This window comes from Nanorana parkeri, unplaced genomic scaffold (genome assembly GCF_000935625.1).
Source record: "Nanorana parkeri isolate BGI_ZX_2015 unplaced genomic scaffold, ASM93562v1 scaffold459, whole genome shotgun sequence".
NCBI lineage: Eukaryota > Metazoa > Chordata > Amphibia > Anura > Dicroglossidae > Nanorana > Nanorana parkeri.
The window spans coordinates 820,559-845,437 of NW_017306727.1; the positions used below are offsets into that span (position 1 = coordinate 820,559).

General features: G+C 40.0%; 1 protein-coding gene across 1 annotated transcript in view; it reads left to right on the plus strand.

The window, feature by feature from the left end:
- The window catches only part of TJP1 (tight junction protein 1), a 331,960-nt gene that overhangs the window by 299,269 nt on the left and 7,812 nt on the right, over positions 1–24,879 (plus strand). Inside the window, exons 16-30 of the mRNA XM_018560498.1 lie at positions 765–949; positions 1,832–1,927; positions 2,551–2,633; positions 3,016–3,226; positions 5,340–5,440; positions 5,952–6,299; positions 8,965–9,213; positions 9,739–10,608; positions 11,608–11,702; positions 12,894–13,118; positions 15,992–16,042; positions 17,001–17,152; positions 18,472–18,940; positions 21,678–21,895; positions 21,994–22,137. Of these exons, the coding sequence (XP_018416000.1) occupies positions 765–949; positions 1,832–1,927; positions 2,551–2,633; positions 3,016–3,226; positions 5,340–5,440; positions 5,952–6,299; positions 8,965–9,213; positions 9,739–10,608; positions 11,608–11,702; positions 12,894–13,118; positions 15,992–16,042; positions 17,001–17,152; positions 18,472–18,940; positions 21,678–21,895; positions 21,994–22,137 (3,497 nt within the window). The remainder of the gene's footprint in view (positions 1–764; positions 950–1,831; positions 1,928–2,550; positions 2,634–3,015; positions 3,227–5,339; positions 5,441–5,951; positions 6,300–8,964; positions 9,214–9,738; positions 10,609–11,607; positions 11,703–12,893; positions 13,119–15,991; positions 16,043–17,000; positions 17,153–18,471; positions 18,941–21,677; positions 21,896–21,993; positions 22,138–24,879) is intronic.

Sequence of the window (24,879 nt, forward strand, 5' to 3'; positions counted from 1 at the left end):
TATTGAACACACTTCAATCTGGAATATACAATTTATTAATCTAGTGATGACCAGCTGTATTCTAATATTAATAGGAAATATCCTATCAATGTTATTGCTTATAAAGTATAAAACGCTCTATGCTGTCTACGGACATCAAAGGTTCCATTGGATGTGTGGGCATGACCTGACTGGCCAAATATCTTTTATTTTGAAAGCATTTTCCATAAACCTATACACTACGATTTTATTAAGAATTTACAGTTAGGTTTAATTTCAGGGAATGGCAGCTACTTTAACCCTTTCGCTGCCAAGGACGTACGTCGTACGGAGCTACAAAAGTGCTTCCAGCTGGCCAGCTCAGTACGTCGTACGGACCTGGCATTTACAGTTCTACTATAAGCTGATGGTCGCTTTAGCGACCATCAGCTTATAGTAGAACTGTTCAGCAGAAAGCCATGGGTGAGAAATTTTGAAGTATGAGATTTTGTGGCCAAAAATTAGTACTGTTGCTCATAGTTTGATCAAAGGCAACCTCGTTGTTATCCCACAATTTCATCAAAGTAAACTACTTCATTATGCTGGTAAAATACAGTTAAGCATCTTCCTGAAATTCACAAGTGATGTGACTGATCGAAGTGTCTTGTGTGGTCTCTGGCAGCTTGTGTCTTATATCCTGAGCAATAATGAGCATTTGCAAAAATGATGTACTACAGTTTAATGCTGTACCATATTTCCCATGGTTTTCTGACTGTTGCCATTTGTATCTTCTATTCTTTTCTTAGAGCTGAGCAGCTTGCAAGTGTGCAGTACACTCTTCCCAAAACTGCTGGTGGTGATCGTGCTGATTTTTGGCGTTTTCGAGGCCTCCGAACTTCTAAGCGAAATCTCAGGAAAAGCCGAGAAGATCTCTCTGCCCAGCCTGTCCAAACAAAGTTTCCTGCATACGAAAGAGTCGTTTTGCGAGAAGGTATGTTGTTCCTCGCTTGTCATTTTATTGATGCCTGCATTCCATAAAAAATGATCAGTTTCCTTGACGTGAAACACGGTTGTTTTTTTAAACACAATGAACTAGCACACATACAGAGGTTGAACTTGATGGACCTTTGTCTTATTTTCATTCTTATTTACTATATAACTATGAAGTACATGTGACGGACGGCATGGGTTTCCTTCGTTCTCCAGATACTTGGTCCTTCATGGCTGCTATGTGAGGCAGGATCTGCATGAGGCAGAGGTACTGACTGTCTGTGCTGAGCAACTGATCACTAGCCTTTGATGTGGATCCTTTTCACTAGGAAGCAGCCTGGAAGGTTTGGACTGCAGGATAAAACACTTGCCTTTTGTAGGCAAGCATTTCAACTCCTACATTGCTATTGAATAGTGAGCAGAACCAGGTGGGCAAGCTGAAAATTTATCTTGGGTCCATTTTAGCACATTTGTTTTTTTTTGTTTTTGAATGGTGTGGTTCAATATAAATTCCTTGTTTTAAATACGAGGTTACAGAAGATTTTTATGTACTTTTAACTGTCTCAGGGCTAGTTCACACCAGGTGCAGTTGTGATGCAATCTGTTCAGTTTGGCAGCTGCATCAAAATGGCATCACAATGCTTTCCTATGGGATTTTCTGGTGCTCTGTTCACACCATTGCAGTTAGTTCCGATGCAGTCAAAAAAAATCCTGCTTGCCACATGTTAGCTGCACCTGATCGCAACGGAACGCTTCAAAACATAAATTGCCGCTGTCCAGACGCACGCAGTTATGGTGTCAACTAGCCCTTAGAGTTTCTATTCAACATACTGAATTTCAGTGATCAAAATGTATTGGTTAATAAGAATTTTGTCTCCTCCAGCTGGATTCCTCAGGCCTGTTGTTATCTTTGGTCCCATCGCTGATGTTGCACGAGAGAAGGTGGCAAGAGAAGAGCCTGATATTTATGAGGTGGCAAGTAAGTTTGGTTTTTCGTTGATACAGTTTCAACACACTCCATTTTTTTCTTCTATTGAGATATTTAGTTATTGGTGTCCTATTAAACTAGCAATGGCTCCCATAAATTCCCAGTGCCACAAATGTTACCGTAGTGTTTGTCTTTGCATAAGCATGCATTAGGAAATGTGATTCAATGTGGATGACACTGAGATCTCATGACCACCAATCACAAAAAGTCCAATCATGACTCACTTTGCAGTTAATATGATTTGAAGAAAAGTTACACAATGAATAATATGAAGTAAATGAGCACTCGACTGGGTGTAAGTCTACTGACCCGTCTTTTGAACCCTAAATAGGCAGGTGACATAGTCTCTTTAAGGTATACTATCCTATTAACATTTTATCCATACTACATTTACCCTTCAGGTGCTCCTTAACATTTCTAAAAACATCCTCATCTTTTTGTATGTTTTTTTGGGTGATCGGAAAATGGGAGACTAATTCGTATGTTATGATCTGTTGTCCTGTTCTTATAGGGAGCAAAAAAAATTTAACTGTTTCAATCCACAACTTTACCATCCAGAAATAGGTATTATATCTGTTACCTACTTATTCAATGTCCCCTGTGTTTTTCTGTAGGAAGTGAGCCGAGAGATGCAGGTACCGACCAGCGCAGCTCTGGGATCATTCGTCTCCACACAATCAAACAGATTATTGACAGGGTGAGTGATTAATACAATGGGATGTTTTGAAAAATAGCCCGAGTTGGTCATCTTTCAAATGAAGTGGACAGTTTGACTAATGCCTGTGTAAGATTGATGCTAGCTGATTAGGCATTTAAATCTAACAGCGATTGATTTTAACATTTTATCAGATGCTGTAAAGAAATCGGATTGTATTAAGATTCCCTTGCTAGCCTAGTGCCTTGTATACATTTACCTGTGTTTTTTCAAATGCCAGCTCAGAGGTAAAGGCAATAACTGGAAATCCTTATGTGTTTATGACGCATATTGTCTGGGAGCGAACTATACCATTGCCGTACCTGTTCATGTAGTTGTATTCTGCTGGGATTGGTAAATTCATGCAGTGCTATTGTTTCTACAGGATAAACATGCACTTCTGGATGTTACTCCAAATGCTGTAGATCGCCTGAACTATGCACAGTGGTATCCAATTGTAGTGTTCCTTAACCCTGACTCCAAGCAGGGTGTGAAAACTATGCGAACGAGGTTGTGCCCAGAATCTCGCAAAAGTGCCCGAAAACTTTATGAACGTTCACATAAACTACGCAAAAATAATCATCACCTTTTTACAAGTAAGTACAAGATAAACTCTGCAAGAGTTTTATAGCCATTTGAAAGATTTGCAGATGCTGTGAATATTCTAAACCTTAAAGTAGGACATGTTGAAAGAAATGGAAAAAAAAACCAACCCTATAACGTATTGCATTTCTGTAAGGGCCCATTCACGTATTGCACATAGTAATGCACACGTGCAGTCATTGCGTTCCAATACCATTTATTTTAAATGTCACCCCCAGCACACTGTTACCGTAACGGGTAACACTCCTGCAATGCAGCACACTACAATGCATATGCTTTGTGGTGCAATGTTAATAATGAATTGCCTGCCTTAATGCAGCGCAAATTGATGCACGACATGTTGCTCATTACTGCACCACAACAGCTAAGAGAAATGTGAATCCATCCTACGTAATGCCAATAAGAACATTACAACCTGATTGCAGTTTTCTGCTTTATCCAATTGTATCTTATGCCCATTATAAAGTGTGTGAGCTCAAACTTTCTTCAGTAAAACCAAAGGTACCCCAGCTTGATATTTACAGCATGACAGCACCTAGGCTTTCTAATGCAGCCCTGCATTTTTATCGAAAGGAACATTCAACAATTTAGGGAAATTATTCTACATGGCCCCCTTAAAATGTGAGGTTTCTTAAAGGAGAACTATGAGATGAGTGCTTTTCACTCACCTCATAGTTCTAGCCGACTTGTGACAATGAGACTGTCACAGGTCGGCTCAGTAGATCGGGAGGTGAGCGAACACATACCGGCGTTCGCTCACTTCTCGATCCTGTCACAGCTCTCTGCCGTGACAGGGGAGGGGCTGGATTCCCCCCTCCCTGCTCCGATCCTCCAGCGCTGACTGGCGGAACGGACGGGGGAGCGGGCGGGCACAGCTGGCTCTGCCTCTAGATAGGCAGAGCCAGTTGTCACTCACGCAGCTGGGCGGATCCAGACATAATTGTCGGGATCCGCTTCAGCTGCGGCGTCTCAGTATACCGCGAGCTGCAGCTTAGGGTGACGGGAGGACGCTAGTTTGTGTCCTCCCGTTACCCTAAGGAGACCTATGGGGAAAAGCCCTGACCTCATAGTTCTCCTTTAAAATATGGCTTAGTTGCTGACTTATTCTTAGGGTGCCTGCTCCATGCCTGTCATCCTCACTTCATTGCATGGTGATTTACAGACGGGTATGCAACCAGTGATGTGTCAGACACCTGATATGAACATCTTTGTCCCAGGTCAGGTAGTGTAAAACAAGGATAAGGATGACAACTCTGTACTTTCCATCACCCGTGGCAAGGCAATACCCGTATTGCTATCTGGGGAGGTTTCTTTTAAAAGAGAACTATGAGGTGAGTGATTTCCACTCATCCTCATAGATAGAGCCGACCTGTGACATTGAAACTGTCACACGTCGATTTGGTAAGTGAGTGAACATATACTGTCGCTCCCTCACTTCCTGATTATCTCCCTGCAGAGATCGGTGACTGCCAGTCACCGCTCCCCACATGGTCCCCCCTCCCCTCTCTGATCCTCCAGTGGTCACTGGAGAAACGGACGGGGTGGGGGGCGGGCTCTGCCTTTAGATAGGCAGAGCCCGCTGTCAATCAGCCAGCTGGGTGGATCTCAACAGTACTGTCGGGATCCATCCCGGCTGCAGCGCTCTCAGTATATAGCGGGCAATAGCCCGCTGTATACTGAGCTTTGGGTCACGGGAGGGCGTTAGTATATGTCCTCCTGTGACCCTAAAGAGAACTATGGGATAAAAAGGTTACCCCATAGTTCTCTCTTAAATCCAGCCGACGTGCTTATAACAATGTATAGGAATTACCTGAAACAATTTCTAGTGTGCTTTGTACACGGGTCCCATTATACCTACAAAGGTGGGCTATATGAAAATATTTACAAATCCTATGATTTATGGAAATATAAAAATGTTTTATCATTTGTTTTATTAAAAATCTATCTATTAAATCACTGATATTTGTTTCTGCAGTTATTTGCTACATGTTGTACTTTCTCTCTCTTATATTGAGTTACATCTTTTGTGCTTTGTAATAATGTCCTTGCCAAGATAACGGGTTCAAAACAGGCATATATTTTAATTAAACACATCTTGTTTGACAGCAAACATTAATCTCAATTCTATGAATGATGGCTGGTATGGAGCACTGAAGGAAGCTGTACAGCAACAACAGAACCAGCTGGTTTGGGTTTCGGAAGGCAAAGTAAGATTTTCTCTCAGTTTTAGTATATCAGTGCATGAGTTTGTGGCGATGTTTTCAGCATACTCACTAGAATGCAGTGCCTGGAATTCACGTTACAGAAGCTGCAAATGTATGAAACCGCTCATTTGGCCTTTGATTTAGATGTGATGCACAGTACAACTGACACTTAAGTGTTTTTTTTTGTTTTTACTTTTTAACACTGTCTTGCTGAAGGTGTTTAAATATTTGAAAGGACTTATTTCTGTGTGTTTAGCAACTGTTTTCAACATTTAGAACCAGCATATGTTCCAAAATCTATACATACAATAAAACACTATGTAGCCGTGGTTTGTGGGAATAATAGTGAGAACAGTGTATAGTTTGCAGTATATGCATTAGTGGGCAAGATGTCCAGACAATCGTGTGGATTTTAGCAAGTTATATATAAAGTAAATAAAATCCTGGACTTCTCCAGCAAAGATTCCAGATGTAGAATTACTAACCTGGTCTAACTTGACTTCATTCGGTGCAGGCAGAAGGTGGCACAGATGATGATCTTGATTTGCATGACGACCGTCTATCCTACTTATCAGCTCCAGGTAGTGAGTACTCAATGTATAGTACTGATAGCAGGCACACTTCAGACTATGAAGATACAGACACTGAAGGAGGGGCTTACACTGACCAAGACCTGGATGAGACGCTCAATGACGAGGCAGGGACTCCGCCAGAGTCTGCCATTACTCGCTCTTCTGAACCTGTCCGGGATGACAATTCGGGAATACATCAGGAAAACCAAGCCTTCCCATCTTACCCTCAGCATCCACAGCCAATCATCAGAACTGATTCTCCGGGATTTAAAAATGTTCCATCTCAACAGGTAGGTCCAGCTAGCTTTTGTGCATGCTCCTTTTTACTTTAGTAAGTTATATATATGAAGGAAAGTCTTACTATTCTGTTTAATGCACAAGTGGGCCTTTTGTGTAGGAAGTATGTTGCATCTTCTTTTTATATTTAAAGAATCTAAAAAGAGCAATTTTCTTAACATGAGAGCTTCTTACCAAGTTATTAGTATACTGATGGCTATACATTTTGTGGGCCCTTTCCCAAGGTTCACAGCTGTGTTTGCTCAGACATAGGCCATGATTCATCCAAAAGTATATTTACCCAGGTAGCTAATATTTAAAGCATCTATTATTACTTGAAGCCAATTTCATCATGATGTGCGAGTCCAGGATTTCCTAAATAGATGCTGGCAAGGTTTTGTTGCGTCTTTTAGTATTTTCTCACTCAAATAGGTTATGACTAAGGGTAAGTCTGCTTATAATGGTGGGTAGGTCATGAAAGGGATACGTTCTTTGTATTTTAAACATCTGATGTTGCATAGGATTTTCATGGCTGAGGCCTACTCACACCACTTGGGTCTGTTGTGGTGCAGTAACATGTGTTGCATTAAGGCACACTATTTAAATGGCCTGCCTAAAGGACCAAAAACTGTGCATGCACCATTTTCTCCAGTGCACTGCATTGCACGATTGTGCGTTGAGCAATACTTACCGCAGGTACCTCAGGGTGCCAACGAGTGTTACCACAGATGCACTGGTGTGAATGAACCCTAAATATTCCAAGACTGGGGGGTATTTCATTTTGTTAGACACTTGGCATTTAGAACAGCTATTTTGTTTGCTGTATGTTCTTTTTTGACACTGTTGTTTTTTTTTCTTCTTTTGCTTGAAGAATTATTAAATGTAAACCAAATTAAAAATCTAAATGACATAGGGTTTGTTTCTTACCATCCAATACTTATTGAATCTATCAGTTAAAATGACCCTTTCTCTGCCTTTTTTGAAGTGGCAATGCATGGTACTCCATTTGTCTTGTTTGGTCTGTTATTTAATACACCAATCTGGAACCATGCTAAACACTGTGGAAAGGCATGATGCAGTATTGCAGCAAGAAAAGGTGTTGTGTCCAGTACAATGTTTAAAATTATTGTTTTAGATTGACTTATATCCTCATGTATCATTGTGGCACTGTTATCCACTGGATCCTGTTCTTAGAAACATGTACTAAGAGAAATATGAAGGCTCCCTGTAAAATGTTGTTTGCTGGACTTTCTTGACCTCAGGTACTTTGATACCCTGACCCAGAACAAGCATGCAGCTAATAAAGTCAGTGGAACCGGGAGATCCCCTAATGTGTGCTTACTTGTTCCTGATCAGTTATTCAAACAGGAGAGTTCAGCACAGGCAACCTACATACTCCTCCAGTACAGGTTTCTTATAAGGATCAGCTAAATGCAAAGAACCTAATAGGTTGTAGGTGGGAACATGGCTCTGTCCATTTAGAAACTGATAAATTATGCTCTGACCTGAATTTTTCAGTGAGGCAGATTTATCAAAACTGGAGCACATTTGCACTGCAGCCAATCAGTATCTCTCTCTCCTTTTCAAATCTTACCTGAGCAAACTGTAGAGAGATGCTGATTGGTTGCCCTGGGCAACTGCTCCAGATTGTGTTTGCTCCAGTTTTGATAAATTCCTCCCAGTGTGTTTTGTAGACTCACGTTTATTTTCCTTATGGTTTCCTATCTGTTCTTTCTATTTGATACCAAACTCACCTTGCTAGTTTCTGTCTTATCAATTTACAATATTGAACCTGAACTCGGCTAGTGTTTAACTCCAGTTTTTTTAATCGAACCCTTGCAGTGGGGCTGCCCCCGCACTGCAAGGGTTAAGTGCTTATTTTTGTCCAGGGGTGCAAATAAAGAAGATACACTCACCTGATCCTCGATCCTTTGGCAGTGACCTCTTAACTCTTCTCCCTCCTTTCTGGCTGTGGTATGTCCATTGGTGTCCTCACGTCTAATAGACCTGCATTAGACATGATGATGTCACAGGTCCTTAGACCACCGGAGCCTGGGGAGAAGATGCTGTGGGGTCCAGTCTAGCAGCCAGGTGGTACTGAGGATTAGGTGAGTATATTTTCTGTCTTTTTATCCTTAGACCAACATAAGCACTTAATGTTAATTTGAAAGAATTATGGAGACTTCTTTAAATCTGTTTATACAATATAAGGTAACCGAGAGCAAGACAGAGTGGTGGAGTTTGTCACGTATGAAATTGGCAGAAGAGAAGCCTGATCACAGCTCTCATTCGTCTAGTGAAAGTTGGACATTAAATTGTGTTTAAATTTACATTTGCAATACACTGTTGTATGTCAAATCAATTTATTTTGTATGCTTTGTTTTTGAAAAGGGATCCTATTGTTGGAACCAAATAGCTACTGACAGGTTCTTTGGAATTGATGTAAAATACTGTATTTGTATATATTTTAATATCAGACATGTAAACCAAAGCAATGCTATACTTGCCTAGTTTAGTCAGTTAGATATATTATATTATATTATGCTCTTTGTATATTTGTGTTTAAAAGTAGTAGCTGTATAGATCAGTAGTTGTAAAGCACTTTCTACAAGACTGCAATGATATTTGCTTTTTATTTGTGCTGTTTAAAGTGAACACATTATTTTACACACTCCACAGAAAGCAGACGCCTTACCCGCCGCCCCTTACCTTTCTCTGCCGTCTGAAACAAACACTGCAACTTCAACCGCTGCTGTAAATCCTAATGTAAATCTAAATAATGTCAGATTGGAGGATCCAAACCCTGCCCCATACAGCTCTTACCAAGCACAAGCTGGCCCAATGCGATCACCAAACACTGAGGCAGCTCACATAATGCTAAGAGACCAAGAGCCTTCATCTTTACCTGTGCACATAGAACCAGCAAAGGTACCTGTGCTACATTGTTGCACCAGTCTGTTCTACTTCCAGTCATACTTGCATCTGAGATTCTTCTTTCTTTAACACCTTCTTCTTTAACCTTGCCTTACTGCGGGCACCTGAAATGTGATGGTGTATTGGTCCGGTGCCTGCAGTAACAAAGGTCGTCAATAAATTGACATTGAAAATTTGGAGCAGTTCACTATGCTGCATCTAAATCAACTGGGGTTTACTTTGCTTTTTTCTTGCATGGCTTTCCAGTACTGCATGTCTTCCTTACCAACTTAATTTACTAATCAATTCGCTATAAATATTCTTTTATGTTGCAAAAAATCTAGTTGCTGAAAACCTAACATGACTCAGAAATGCTTTTCCATTTAACATGTATCAAGCACTGCTTCACCCTTCTTAGAGAATGGAAATACTTGCATGTTTGCTGCCATCTTGTGGCTGGTGCTTTGAAGTGATTTCATTTTCCATTAGCCTGTGCTTTTTCCTGGTTTATTAACCCACAGCTTTCTTTTTATTGTGCAGGTTTATAGAAAAGAGCCATATCCCATGGAAGATAATCCCAGGCACAACTACTTGATGAAACAACAAGTGCTGAGCCATCAGAGACCAGAGAAAGAAAGCAACCTGAACTTTGATGCCCTTCCATCCTATGCAGAAAAACCAACAACTAGAGAGTATGATGCGTCTTACAGATTTGAATCTGCTTCAGAATATGTGGATCCGTACCCTCATGGTTATGATCCTCGAATACATAGTGATGACCATGTGCCTACTTACGATGATCAGTGGGGTTATTATGATGATAAGCAGCCGTATTCTTCCAGGTCGCAGTTTGAGGGTAAGCATAGGGACTTCAGTGTGAGGCAGCACTCAGAAGAAAGCCTTGAACGCAGCTACTTTCCACAACAGCCTCGTTTTGAAGAGCCTCTTCCTGTTGCCTATGACAATCGACCTCGACCAGCTAAAAACTTCAAAGCACCCCAGCTACATTATGAGGAGCCGCCTCCTGCAGAATATGATATGCATATGCGTTATAAACCGGAGCCTCAAAGCTTTCCTTCTGTACCCACCCCTAGGGCTGCTGAAACTAAACCATATTTTGATCAAAATCCAAGAGGCTATGAACATAGTCCTTCCCAGGGATTTAATACAAAACAAGGGCAATATGATCTTTCTCCTAGAGGAGAAACCATGCCTCCTCCTTCAACTCAGATGAAGTCTGACCTTCTGCCAACCAACAGTAAGCCTGTTCCTGCACCAGCCTCTGTGAGTGAAGAAGATGACCCAGCCATGAAACCACAGTCTGTTCTTACCAGAGTCAAAATGTTTGAGAACAAAAGATCAGTTCCAGGAGAAAAGAACAAGGACATTAATGATGTATCTGTTTTAAAGGTACCCAATATATTCACTATAGATATTCATTTTTAGCAGATATTCACCGTCTTACACTGGCCTGTAGAGCTGCAGCTAACAATTATTTTCAAAATCGATTAGTTAGCCGATTTATTAAGTTCAATTAATCGGATAAAAAATAAAATACATTTTAAAAAATGGCTCCAGTGATGGGACTACTAGTTTGTAGTGAGATTGTAGTCCATCACAGGAGCAAGCTTGGAGCGGAGGAAGTAAAAAAGAAAAAAAAAAAGTGTAGTGTTGCAACATAGTGAAATGAAAAGTGTAAAATTATACAGCAATGAATGCAGAATGGCACCGGCTGTAGAGGACTAAAAAACCCAGCAATAGTACATTATACAGCACAATGCAGAACACCGCCAGCTATAGAGGAATACAACAAATCCCAGCGGCGGTAAGATCGTCGATGTGGGTGGGCGGTGAGCGTGAGACAGAGGAGGTGTGGCGTGCGGAGCGTGGATGCGGGCAGGCCTCTCGCAGCGGTAAACGTGAGGTGGGGAGGAGGTGTGGCGCGCAGTGTGTGTGGAGCCGTGAACAGGACCAACTAATCAGAAGCCGATTAATCGATGTTTGAAAAAGTTGACAACTTTTTCAATCATCGATTATGTTGATTAGTTGTTGCAGCCCTACTGGCCTGAGGGCTCCTTTTTTGTTTTTGGCTTAGTCTCATCTAATACTTTTTAGATGTTATACTATAAGGATCTAACATTTAGTTTTGGCATTTGTATATTGTTTGCCTTATTTTTAGACCTAAAAAAATAAGTTGTCAGTATAAAAATTGATATGATAAAGCTCTGCATGTCAGATTTTCTCTTTGTGGAAAGATTTCATGGGGAAATATTTATAAAACAAAATTTAGAGACTCGAAATATTTTTGCCAAAGACGGGAAGAATTTTTGTGTTGTCCAACCTTTTTCTGTAGGATAATCTGTTCTCATTTTTACTACTATAACACACTTTTTATTTTTTTCACTCTAGGCCCCAGAGGTTGCACCCAAACCTATAACTGTTCCAGTTACTGCATCTAAAGCTGCGCCACTGCCTCTTTATGATCAAGAAAAGTCTACTTACAGGTAAGGAGGAAATATAGAAGTATTCACAAAGTTAGCCCCCGTTCACACCTGAACGTTTTGTAGCGCGTTCTACGCTCGATGAACGCTCCACAAAACGCTCAAAAATATAAATCCCATTGTATTCAATGGTCTCGTTCCCACCTTGGCGTATTTCCGCCCGTCCCTAACGCGCTACAAAACGGCCCACACCTGAAAAGGTACAGGTACTACTTTGGGCCGTTTTGTTGCGCGTTTCCATTGGGATACAGCCAAGTAGCCTTCGGAAACGCGCGTTTTTCGCTCAACTTTTTTACCGCGAATCGCGACAGACACACATATGCAATGCGCCTAGGTGTGAACGAGACCTTAGTGTTATGTAACTGTGGCTGAAGAAGCATACATGCATATGCTTTAACTGCTTCTACTTTTTGCTGCTAATGATATTCTTTACCTCTGTGACTTATGAGAACTATGGAGGGATTGGCCACCAGCTAAGTGAATACGATCCATTAAAGGGAGTTCATGCTTGCTTGATAAGTATCTCTTTTCTATTTTATACTGTTGCTGTATAAACTTATGTTTCTGCCTTGGGTAGCTGTGAATTCAGTTGCTCATGACATGGTGCTATTGTTTTATATACTGTATTTATATAATGGACTGGGTTTTTTTTATGTTCCTTTTGAGGAGTGAAGTTTCTGATGCATATTTCTGATATCTAAAGTAGTTCTTCACGGAGTGCTAATGATGCCATTTTCCTACATGTGAAGAACTTCTTCAGGAAGCTCTAGTGTTTACTTTGCTTACCACCATGTTATTTAGCCCTACTACCTTAACTTGTATGGAGATTTGAGCTGTAAATACAGTCTAGACCCAAACCATTACAGGACTACTGTTTTGCATGCATACATATAGATCGTTGTTTTAGGGTTCAAGATCTTCCATAGTCACTTCTCCAACTTCACAGGCCTGGAACACACCCAGTCCTCAATTGTCGGTTCAGTATTAGCCATGGGCAACATAACAAAGCCTTCTTTAATGTCTGTAGTGTTACCTCTGAGAACATTCAAACATGATAGGAATAGTTCTTTCTAGTGCTAGAATTCTACCTGTGCCTTTTACCTATATATCAGTCTAGTGTCTTCAAATACTACTAGGAAATTGTTGAGGAAGCTCAGAATTTTTGTATTTCAATGTTTGTTGTATTTGTTTCAGAGTACCTGAACCACAGAAACCTCAAGTAAAGCCACCAGAAGATATAGTCCGTGCTAACAATTATGATCCTGAAGAAGACGAGGAATATTATCGGAAGCAGCTGTCTTTCTTTGATCGTAGAAACTTTGAAAAGCCCACTACTGCAATTCCTGCAAACATCCTCCCTGAACCTTCTAAACCTGGACAGTCTCAGAGCCAAGTTAGCTTTAACAGCTACCCCTCCAAGTACGTTCTGACATGCTGCACTTGTCTCTCTCTGACCTCTTCATTGCACCTACATCCTGACCCTTTGCAGTGAAAGACGTAGCACCTCTTGTGTGAAAGCTGTACTTGTGACTCTGCTCTTATCTAATGTGTGCTGGGATGGGGCTTCTCTAACTTGTTGTGCTGTCACATGAGGTTGTAATGAAATCGTACACTGCAGGTGTATGGATACTCTAAGCACAATATGGCGAAGGCTAATTGGCAAACTTACAATCCTCCTTTAAAGTAGATAACCTATAATTATTTCTATCTTGCCAAATTTATAGTGTAGGATCCTTCCTTTTCCTTTTAAAATAAAGATTATAAACCTAGATAGTTTCCATTTAAAAAAAAAACAAAACCCACTATAGTAGTCTGTATAAGCTATTATACACTGCAGTGTATATTCAGTTGCCCTGCTAGACTATTAATTATAAGTAATTGTTACTGCTGAAGTGCAATAATGAAATGGCTGCTTAAATAACTGTAAATCTGTAACAAAGATAACATTTTTAAATGCTGGTTGTGGTTTCTTTTACAGGCTGGCTCCTACATTTCTTTAATACAGTTAAATTAATTAAGTTAAATCAGGGAGTAAATGATTACAGTAAATAAGTACCATGAAAAAGTTATTCCTACGTTTTATCTCTGACATATTTGTAGGGCACAAATGGACAGGAATATATGGACTTCAGATAATAACCTAAGCATATAAAGCACTTTATTACATGCCTTATTTTTGCATGACCTGTACTGTCTCATAAACCTCTCTTGAATAATTGTTTCAATTTGTTTTGGAGATTACGTCTAGATTCTAATACTCACTTTCACGCCTGCTATTCCTTTGGATTAAATGCTGGGTGCAGAAGTTTGTGTGTGTGGTATGCCTCAGTGTTTGGCTTTTAGGGATTCAGTGTGTCTTAAAAAAAAAATAGGTTACTAATGGTATACATTTTATATTCACCTGTAAGAGAGTTAGGGTTGTAATTGTAAAACATTTAGTGAACAGCTCTGCGAACATCTGACTTTTGTATTTGCATTGTATTATGGACACTAGATGGAGCTGAGTAGCATAGGAAATTCCTATGGTCCTAGGGTCCATCTAGTTTTCATAATGCATGTAAATGAGCGCAGCAGCTTTATTTATTTATATATATATATACATACATACAATCTCCTAATCCATAAGCGCGGATTTTACATATTTCATAGTTTTCATAATGCGATGGAAATCTAAAAGTGAGATGTTGGCAGAGCAAACACTTTTTTTTAAATACAGCTCTTAAAGTGGAACTATGGACACATTTAAAAAGTGGAACGATGGACAACATTAAAAATGGCATATATGAAACAGTCTGTGACAAAAAACACAGCAGTTTTTTGCTTTTCTGAGTCCCCCCATAACATTGTTTTGTTACCTGTTTATCCTGACAGTAGATCTGGTATTTTTCTGCTTCCTTTAATAGGGAGACAACGCTGTTTGTTTTGCAGTGAAATCACACAGCACCATTGTTAACAGAGTGGTCTTAGATGAAGTTTTGGCAAACACATTACAGCCTAACTCCAGCTAACATTTTTAGGCAGTTACAGTATCTGTTTTTTTTTGGGGGAAAAAATAATTTAAACCATATGAATAAAGCTGACTGTTGTACCCCTGTCCGTGTTAACTGGTTTGTCTTGAACCCTCTAACTTGGCACTTAAATGGACAGCTTGGCCTGTTAGATGAAGTTCAAAAATATCTGATCTACAGGAAGGGTCAATAGGTAATAAACTATGTTCAAGATGGGACTCTCCTTGGGACAGCTGTGTTAATGCTAGTGTCTGACTGCATTCAATTAGAATTTTGCTAATCGTTCTAATTTAATTATAGTAGTCATTCTTTTATTACGTGGCACCATGTAGGTTGTGGTGGAATTTTAAAAGGTTACGTAATAAGTCCCCTAAAGGATTAGTCCAGCAAAAAATATTTCATTTGTAGGTATATGTTGGCATGTTAAGTCACCCTTTTGCTTCTTGAATTTCTCAGGAATCATGGCAGCAAGGTTGCTGGTGTTAGCCATTATGAGCATTATTCTTCTTGTTGGATCTTTCATTTTTCAAAGACAGTGCAGCAGGATGTAAGCATTTCCACGTGCTGCTGAAGGAGTAAGACTCAGTTTTGGGGGGAGGGCAAAGCCAGGAACTCCAGCAGGAGATGTCATCACTGGAGACCTTGAGAGATAAGATTCCCATGGGGTGATCCATTCAGCGTTGGGTAAAAGTAGACAACATATTTAGATTGTTTTGTCTGAATGTGATAATTACCAGGAATAGTAATGGGCCAGAGCCATACAAATATTGTTGCAAACATTTTCTGGATTTTTCCTAAATTTTGCACCATTGTCTGACTTGTCTTGAAAGAATCCATGTCAAGCTTAGCAAAAGACATCCTTTAGCAAGCAATTAGTCATTAGATCTGGACACTGTGATGCAAGTGGAAGCAATGAACGCGTTTGTGTGATTGGTTATATGTGCTATCTGAACTATGTTATTAAAAAAAATCATTTGTTATATAATGCAGTGTGTGATAACAATGCTTATATGATCACTGTGGCTTATGTACTATGTCTTCCCTAAATAGATTGTAGGGATCACTTTTCTTTCCTCTTCTGTCTCTTAATGCCAGCAATGCACTGCTTCTCAATGTTTGCCATAAATAACCTTCTTAGATTAGGCGTTTGTCACTCTTCAGTAGGTAGACTTTGTGTAAGTATTTTCAGCAGAAAACAAAAAATCTTGCAAGTCTTAATTTACGTAAAGGTAGAATGACCCTTTTCTTTCATTCTTCTATCACATTTGCTTTGCCACCGCATAGATTTCTTGGCTCTTACACTAGCTATGACTACTTGAAAAGGAACATCAAGTGGTAAGATTGGCATTAACACAAGGCTGTCTTTGTCATTCCTCTTAGACTCACCACAGCATTATGTGCACCTAGTGAATGTGGTCATTTTAGACAGCTTATTATCTGATTTTGGGTTGACATTGATATATATTTATACCCGTAGAGGAAAACCAATTGGCAAATCTAGACCTGGAATGTCTTTAATTCTGTTAAACAATTGTTTGCCCCATTAGTGCACATAAAGCTGGGGATTCTTATTTGGGATGCTTCCAGTTCCAGTTGGCATTTGTTTGTATGTCCAGTTTGCTGAGAACATCAGCAATGACGATAAATAAGTCCGTGTCTGGGAGTGAATCCCAGTTGCATCATTTGTGACTTGGACGGATTTCCTGCTTGCTTTCTTGCTATATTTAATGTTGCAGAAAAAAAAGACTTACAGAGGAGATAAATCATACATTTGGAATGGACAGTAAACAAGTCATCTGCCTCTTGTTTGTCGAGTTTGTGCTGTTGCATTAACATCCCGATTCTGTGTTGTTCTCCACTCTACAGCGTGGAGATGGCTGTTCCTTGTTTTGAGTGAATGTATATACGGCAATACCGGTCATACATGAATCACTTAGTGTGTGTTTGAACAGTGATTGAACTTGAGAACTGAAGACATTGGCATTCAGTATTCGCTTAATAAATATGAGAACCCATGTCCCAAGAATGCAGACCAGGCAAAAAGAAGAAAAAAAAAAAGTTTGATGGTCTGATCATTTGGCATATATATTGGCAAGCTAGGTACCTGTTTGCATTCACTTATAAATGGGGTCTCATACTTTCTTAAGTGATTCTTGGCCGATGTCTAAATGCTCAGTTCTGCTCTATTTAGCAGCTAAGTGAGATGTTGCCATTAGATCCTTGGGTTTAGGTCCCCCTCTATATGTGCTTTATTTTTCTTCTCTGAGACACTCATTGATGTTTATTCTAACAGGGGAAAGCCTGCAGATTTGGACTCTCCTGACAGACCTATAAGTGAAAAACGTTATGATCCAGTCCCTCAAGTCACCTCCAACTCCCAGTACAACCAGCCTTCTCCAGTGCTTGTAAATCACGCAGGTCCTGCAAAACACCCACACACAGAAGGTAAGTTGCATATCTAATTTTATTTAATGTGATGTTTTTACCAATTGGTTTTAATAACCTTATTAGCACCCTAAAAATTTTTTAAGGAAAAGAGGGGCCTCATCATGGGGGTCACAGAAGTAGATTTCACCACCATCCAAAAGGGATGTAAGAAACCATTAAGTGGATCCACTCACCAGAGTCCACCAAAAATCAAAATAAGTTCTTAAAGGACATTTAGTAAGCCTCTTAAGGGTCTCAAGTCCACTAACTAAAAAAAAAAAAATTTTTTTCAGCTTGCTGATATGCTTTTTTTGAACAGTGCAGTAACCGTTATTTAAAGTGTATTTCCACATTTGCAGTTAAATTTGAGAGAACCCCCACTATATGTTGGTGTTCCTATTCGCACGGAATATCGAAAATACATATATATATTTCTTACCTTTTTTGAGATGTTTTGTTGCAGCAGTCATTGTGGCTGATTCCAGGTTTTTCTCAGCACCCTCACAGTGATCTGCCCTGATAGAAAGACTTAAGGCTGAAATTTGTGGATTGTGTTTCTCTCATTAACATTTCAAAGCAGCAGCCAGGGTTGTAGTCTTTTAACCCCTTCCTAACATTACAAGGAAGGAGAATTAAGTAGAAATTTGAACCCTTAAGAAGTCAAGAAACCCTAACCCGAGTAAAAGCAATTTAAACTGCAAGACGCATCCTGACAGTACATTAGATTTGTTGTTTTTTTTTCAGCTTATGCAATGTGAATGGGAACATGTATCGCATATAAAACAGGTGTTATCCCATTTTGGCTGTAAAAGTGGAAACACTTTGAACACTTCTGTTCGGTTGTTTTGTTTCTACTGGGGTAAATATTTCATGGGCAGTGGCCAGCCAAAGTTGCCCAATATTTCCAGCTTATAGTGATGTAAATTTTTACACGCTCCTCCTATTTTAGATGGCCCTATTCATTATCTTCTTGAGTCACCTTCTCTGCACCCTAGCATGGCCAAAACCACACCTGGCCCTTTTTCAGGAACGCAACACATGATAGTCCCTGCTTTGCAGCGTGCTGCAGTGCAGGCACCTTGCCTTTGTGATTTGGGTGCCATTTAAAAGAATATGGCACCGCATCGCACCTACGCATTTAACATGCATTAGTCCAATGTGATAGTGTAAATCTGGCTTTAGTCTCTTTGTGTTGGACCTATTTGTAGGTGAAATAAAATGTTTTGCTTATTTCATGTGATTAAAGTGAGCTATTTAAGCATGGCTTCTGCCAGTAAAATATGACATCTATAGGTATTTGATTTATAATGTACAATATTTGTTTTTCATTTTTACAGTCAGCTCTGTTTCGGTGGAGCTCACAAATTCCACAGTGACAAAACCAGAACCACCACCACCTCAAACCAAGCCAACTCTGTTCCGACCTTCTAACCGAGAGGACACAGTGCAGTCGAACTTCTTGCCTCAGAAAAGCTTTCCTGACAAAAATCCTGTTAACGGCACTGAACCGACTGGAAAAACCTTCACACCGTCGTACAACCGATTCACTCCTAAACCTTACACAAACTCCGCCAGACCTTTTGAGCGCAAGTTTGAAAGCCCCAAATTCAACCATAACCTTCTGTCAAATGAAGCACAAGGAAAGCCAGAACTGCCCGCCAAGCCCCAGAATTCTCCTCAACCCATTCTAAAATCCACCAATGTGGTTATTTCTCCAGAGATGGATGGCACATCCAAGCCAACAGACAGCAAATCTAAGTATCAACCAAATAATGTTAATGCAGTGCCTAAAGCAATCCCAGTCAGGTATTGTCTCAAATATTACGTTGCAAATATAAGTGGCTTGTTTTATAAATTTACATTTGAAGAAGTATTCCCTTATTGATGCAAAGACAAACTACTTCCACCCCCTGAGTAGTACCCAGGGAACCTTTTTTTCCTCTCCACAGTGCGTAGTTCTAGTTCCTTCAGATTTATAAATCTGTTTAGCTAGTTCTGTGATCCACACATATCTTCCATGGTACTTTTCTAGAAAAGAAGACTCCTCTATTTCCTGGTTTGGATTTTCAGCTTCTTGTGGTACCTTTCTGCTAATTTGACAGTTGACTGTGCTGAGTCATTGTGCAGTTAGCAGCCTAGACAAAACGGGGTAGCATTGGAAGTTGCATTATCAGGAATTGGATGTCATCAGTCTGGCTGGCCAGTGAAGCAGGAGTGTGTGAATCACACTCCTGCTCCTGAACAAAATTACAAATTCTTTGACAAGTAAAATAGTTCAAGTATGTGTATTTCAGCTTTATTTGATGGTAGTCAAAACAAAACACCGTTCACATTCTGAATCCGACTTCTCAACTTGTCTTTGTCCCAGGTGCAGGCAACAGGGGTGTCTTCACTTCAAGCAAAAAAGTTGAAAAATGCCGCATTCCATAAGATCTTTACTGCTACATAAAAAAAATCTTTATTCATGGAGCAAAAAACACACTGCCCATAACTCCCCTCCTCAATCCTCAAGTCATAAGCCTAAAGGGTGAAATGGGTTAGCGGTTGAGGATGGAGACCCCTCCTCAATCCTCAAGTCATAAGCCTAAAGGGTGAAATGGGTTAGCGGTTGAGGATGGAGACCCCTCCTCAATCCTCAAGTCATAAGCCTAAAGGGTGAAATGGGTTAGCGGTTGAGGATGGAGACCCCTCCTCAATCCTCAAGTCATAAGCCTAAAGGGTGAAATGGGTTAGCGGTTGAGGATGGAGACCCCTCCTCAATCCTCAAGTCATAAGCCTAAAGGGTGAAATGGGTTAGCGGTTGAGGATGGAGACCCCTCCTCAATCCTCAAGTCATAAGCCTAAAGGGTGAAATGGGTTAGCGGTTGAGGATGGAGACCCCTCCTCAATCCTCAAGTCATAAGCCTAAAGGGTGAAATGGGTTAGCGGTTGAGGATGGAGACCCCTCCTCAATCCTCAAGTCATAAGCCTAAAGGGTGAAATGGGTTAGCGGTTGAGGATGGAGACCCCTCCTCAATCCTCAAGTCATAAGCCTAAAGGGTGAAATGGGTTAGCGGTTGAGGATGGAGACCCCTCCTCAATCCTCAAGTCATAAGCCTAAAGGGTGAAATGGGTTAGCGGTTGAGGATGGAAGCCCATAACTCCCCCTCCTCAATCCTCAAGTCATGAGCCTAAATACAGAAATACGTTAGCGGTTGAGGAGGGGAGTTATGGTCAGTGTGGGGTTTTTCCTCCGTGAATAAAGACTTTTATCTTCCCGTACAGATTTTGTGGAGTGCGGCATTTTGCAACGTTTAATGGTAGTTGTGCATTAACTTTATAAATAATCCAAATTACAATGATAGTACCATGAGCCCATAAGTCATACAGTAATACTTATGAACTCAGCAGATGTTTATGAATCATTACTTCTAGAAGAGTGCTTTGCTAAAATGTAGCATTTTCCAGAACAAGCAGGTGAACCAGAATCCAGTTATGTACATTATTTAAGGAACTGATTGTGGGAGCATGATGGTTCTGTGTAGTCTGTAGTCTATGTGATGTAAACTGTATTGTACAGTAAGTAGATGCTTTTTTTTCTCACTCCAAGAATAAGCGGGACTTGAAGATAGTTGCTGCATTTGCAACATGGAGTTTCTCACTATGATTGTCAAAATTGTGTCCTAGAGCTCTAACTCTTTTTAATCGGGAAGTTATTCACTTGAAAAATCAGTCTATGCAGAACTGATTGCTTAACTGTTAGTAGGTGCTGGCAGATTCACCCAAGTCCTTAAAACCGCTTGGGTACCATGGAAGCCCATATCTCCCTCCTGGAAATCCCACTGAGACTAAGTTGTGGCAGAAAAAGCAAAGCAGCCCTGTGTCCTCCAGCTATATGGAAGCCCATTGAATTAGCTTATTAGCAGATATAGGTCAGGTGAAGAAGTTCACACTTTCTTCATGGCAGTTTAATAACCTAAAGTGTATGTCTGGGCATAATAATAAAAACTAGGGATGCACAGATACTTTTCGAGTACCAGTGCCGATACTTGGCATTTTCATGAGAACTACCAGGGTTGCGGCTGGGACCTGGCTCTCCACCACCGTCCTGAAATCATTAGTTGATATTGTTTTAGAAAAACTGTCGCATGACAATAAACAAAAATGTATCAGTACTCGTACTTGTAAGTACTTGGCAAGTACCAGTACTCATACTTGCAAAACTGGTATCTGTGCATCCCTTTATATTTATAAAACCAAAATCATACATTTAAAACAGATGTACAAATCCCAGGAGCTCCGTGTGCTCCTTACAAATGACAGCTGCCTCCTAATTTTGTAATTTTTCTCTAGTCTAGTCTTGGAGCTCAAAAGTATCGGTACATGTACTCGTACTTGTACCTAGTACTGTACTTGGTATCTGTGCAACCCTAATAAAAACAATCCTGTGCAATACATATATATTTTACAAAGCTTTGAAAAATACTTGTAGCTGTTTCAGAAATCCAATGAGCTCCTTACTTGATATTATTTGTGTTTTTCTTATCAAATATTTCTATTTTAGTCCCTCGGCCTTGGAAGACGATGATGAGGATGATGCCCACACTGTTGTGGCAACTGCTCGAGGCGTCTTTAATAGCAATGGAGGTGTGCTGAGTTCCATAGAGACGGGGGTCAGTATCATCATACCTCAAGGAGCTATCCCCGATGGCGTTGAGCAGGAAATCTACTTTAAGGTCTGCAGGGACAACAGCATCTTGCCACCTCTAGATAAGGAGAAAGGTTAGAAGCATTTAATGATGATTTTCTAGAAGGATATATAACTGCATGGTTGACATCAGTGTAAATCTGGCTTCTCATATTTTGATTTTTGTTTGCAGGAGAAACACTGCTTAGTCCTTTGGTAATGTGTGGACCCCATGGATTGAAATTCTTGAAGCCAGTGGAGCTGCGCTTACCACACTGTGCGTCTATGACTCCTGATGGTTGGTCTTTTGCTCTAAAATCATCCGACACCTCGTCGGGTACGCTTTTTCCATCTGTCCTTTTGGGTCGTTTGGTTACTCTCACTTACATAGCATGAATCACTGGATACTAAGATTTGATCAGTTGAAATCATACATTTGCATTTCCTTTTCACTTTCATTTTTTCACACATGTACGGCTTTTTAGAACCCAAAAACCCAAAACTTTCTCGTATCTTGTATAGCAGAATTCCAAATGATCAGGTTTATTATTATTTAATTTTTTTTCTGAATGTGTCTGAGCATAGAATCTGCCCAGTTTTTAGACTGCTTGAAATTATAACTGTCCCCAACTTTTATAATTGAATCCCAACACCATCCTACACATGAACAAGGCAAAATTGAATACATTTTGTGCAGTGCCTGTGTATGGTCAGCAGTTGAGAAATGTCAGCATTCTAGTAAAAATGTCAGTTACTTTATTGAACAAATATAAAATTACTGATGTTTCATGGACACACAGGCTCCCACTATCTAGGTGATGTCATGTTGGCTGGGTCACCTTGATTCTATAACTGCCTCAATATTGTTTATGGAGAAAAAAATTATGTAGTAAAGTTGCACATTTCCGGGCTCTAGGCGGAATTGTTATAATAGTGTGACATCGCTCTCAATGTTAAATTGACAACATTGTTACAGGGACCTGAAGTGCTGGAAACATCTCAAAGGGTCACAGACACATACAAACTTTCTAACCCTTACCTTACATATCCCAAAAAAAATTGTCCAGAACTTAAAGTGGACCCTTACTCCCTGTAACATATTTGCAGGTATTTTTATGTCTGGGGAGATGGGGTGAAAGTATGGATGACATATGCTTGGTCCACCCACCCCCACCTGCAGCATCCTGGGATACACCTCACACATTTCGGGACACTTCCGCAGCCATCTTTGATTTGGGAGCTAAGTGGCACACTCTGATCACTCAGCTGGCTCCCTAATCCAAAGTGGCATTCCACCGTCCCGTGCATACGCAATGGCACTTCAGCAGCCATCTTTGATTTTTTTTGGAGCCGACTGTCACTCCCTGATTACTCAGCTGACTCCCAATCCAAGGTGACAGTCCACCAGCCCACGCATGAGCAGTGGTGCTTCAGCAGCCATCTGTAATTTGGGCGCTGGCTGAGTAATCAGAGAGTGATCATTGACTCCCAGATGAAAGATTGCTGCTAAAGAAGTGACAAATGGCAGTGTGGGAAAAGAAAAACATTTCAGGTTGCAGGAAGACAGTACTGGACTCCATGGGTTGGTAAGTATGTGTTTTTTGTTTTTTAAAGTCAGCAGCTAAAGTATTAGCAGCTGCTTGCTTTTAGTTTTCCATGTGCCAGGTGAAGTTCCTCTTTAAGGCAAACTTCTAAATTCAAAGTAGAAACCCTTATATGTAAACTATTTTACCTGCCAGAGGGTAAAACGGCATAGCCAGGCAAGTGACAATACTGATTCCTGTTCAAGCTGTGTAGGAGTCTGTGTTACTTTTTTGACCAGTTAAAAAGAACCACCATACTACTGGTTTATTTGCTAGTTGGTAGGTGGGTGGCACAGAAATCTGTAAAGCTTACAAGAGGAAATTATGGTGTCACAAGACTTAAGCATGTGCATAACAGGGGCACGTAAATCCCAAGACTAAATGGTTGTTCCCCCTAAATTTTTGCATAAATTGTCCCTAAAATCCTTAACTCCAACCCTGATAATTTTTTTATAATCGACATGCAATTGCAATGAAGCTTTAATGCAGCCATATGAATCTGACATTCAAGTTATTAGTTAATGATGAAGGCACATAATACAATAAAAATGATTTTATATTTTCTATCTAAAACATATGTTAATTCAGAAGTATTTAGAGTTGCACATAATGCTTTTTGTAGCAATTAGCCCTACATCTTAAATTAAAGGTCTGATCGAAAGCTTGCTGTTTTTAATGAGCCAGCATGCTGTAATGTCTGGACTAATTAAATCACTTTGCTGTATTGAAATTCCTTGTTGGCACATTCTGCTCAGAGTTTGCCAAGTCTCTTGTTTGAATATTTTCAAGAAAGGCTCTTAATGAAGGTTCATTCAGTGGAGTGTTTACTTGTTGGGACCAGCTTGCACTCTCTTAAAAAGCAGCACTAAATGCCTTGACAAAAAGTTGATCACTTCCTCGTAACTTGATCACACACTGGATTCTACCTTGTTGTTAGTTACAGGGCCATTGTATTTTTTTAACTTAATAATGGACCAAACAGCTCAATTCTAAATTCTAGAGAGAGATTGCTGCTTTTATCTTTTAGTTATTTTATTTGGCATCTTGATGACTAATTTTAAGCCAAGTTCCATTTTTTTCTACAAATTTTGTATTGAGAGGCAAAGTAATGGAAGGAAAAACTTGGCACATAATACCCACTCATGTTCAGTTATGTTTGAGTGGGGTCATCAGGTGTGATTTGCACCCCATGGTAAATTAATATTGTTGGTTATCATGCGGGTTATTCCTAGCAGAACTCCAGCCAAAAATAACAAGCTAAAAATAAAAAGTTTATTAAATGATAAAATAACAAAGCCTATCTGCCTAGAGATCAGCTCTAAGGCTGTACTGCGCATATTTTGTATTGAATGTATGATTTTTAAAAAGAACAGTTGGTATACCTTTAGCACAGTGCAATGTCGATTGTTAACATTTTTTTATAGCTAGTTTGTTTATGGGAATTTTATATTTTTGTAATAAAATAAGTTATAGAAACCATTTGATAAAATCTTGGG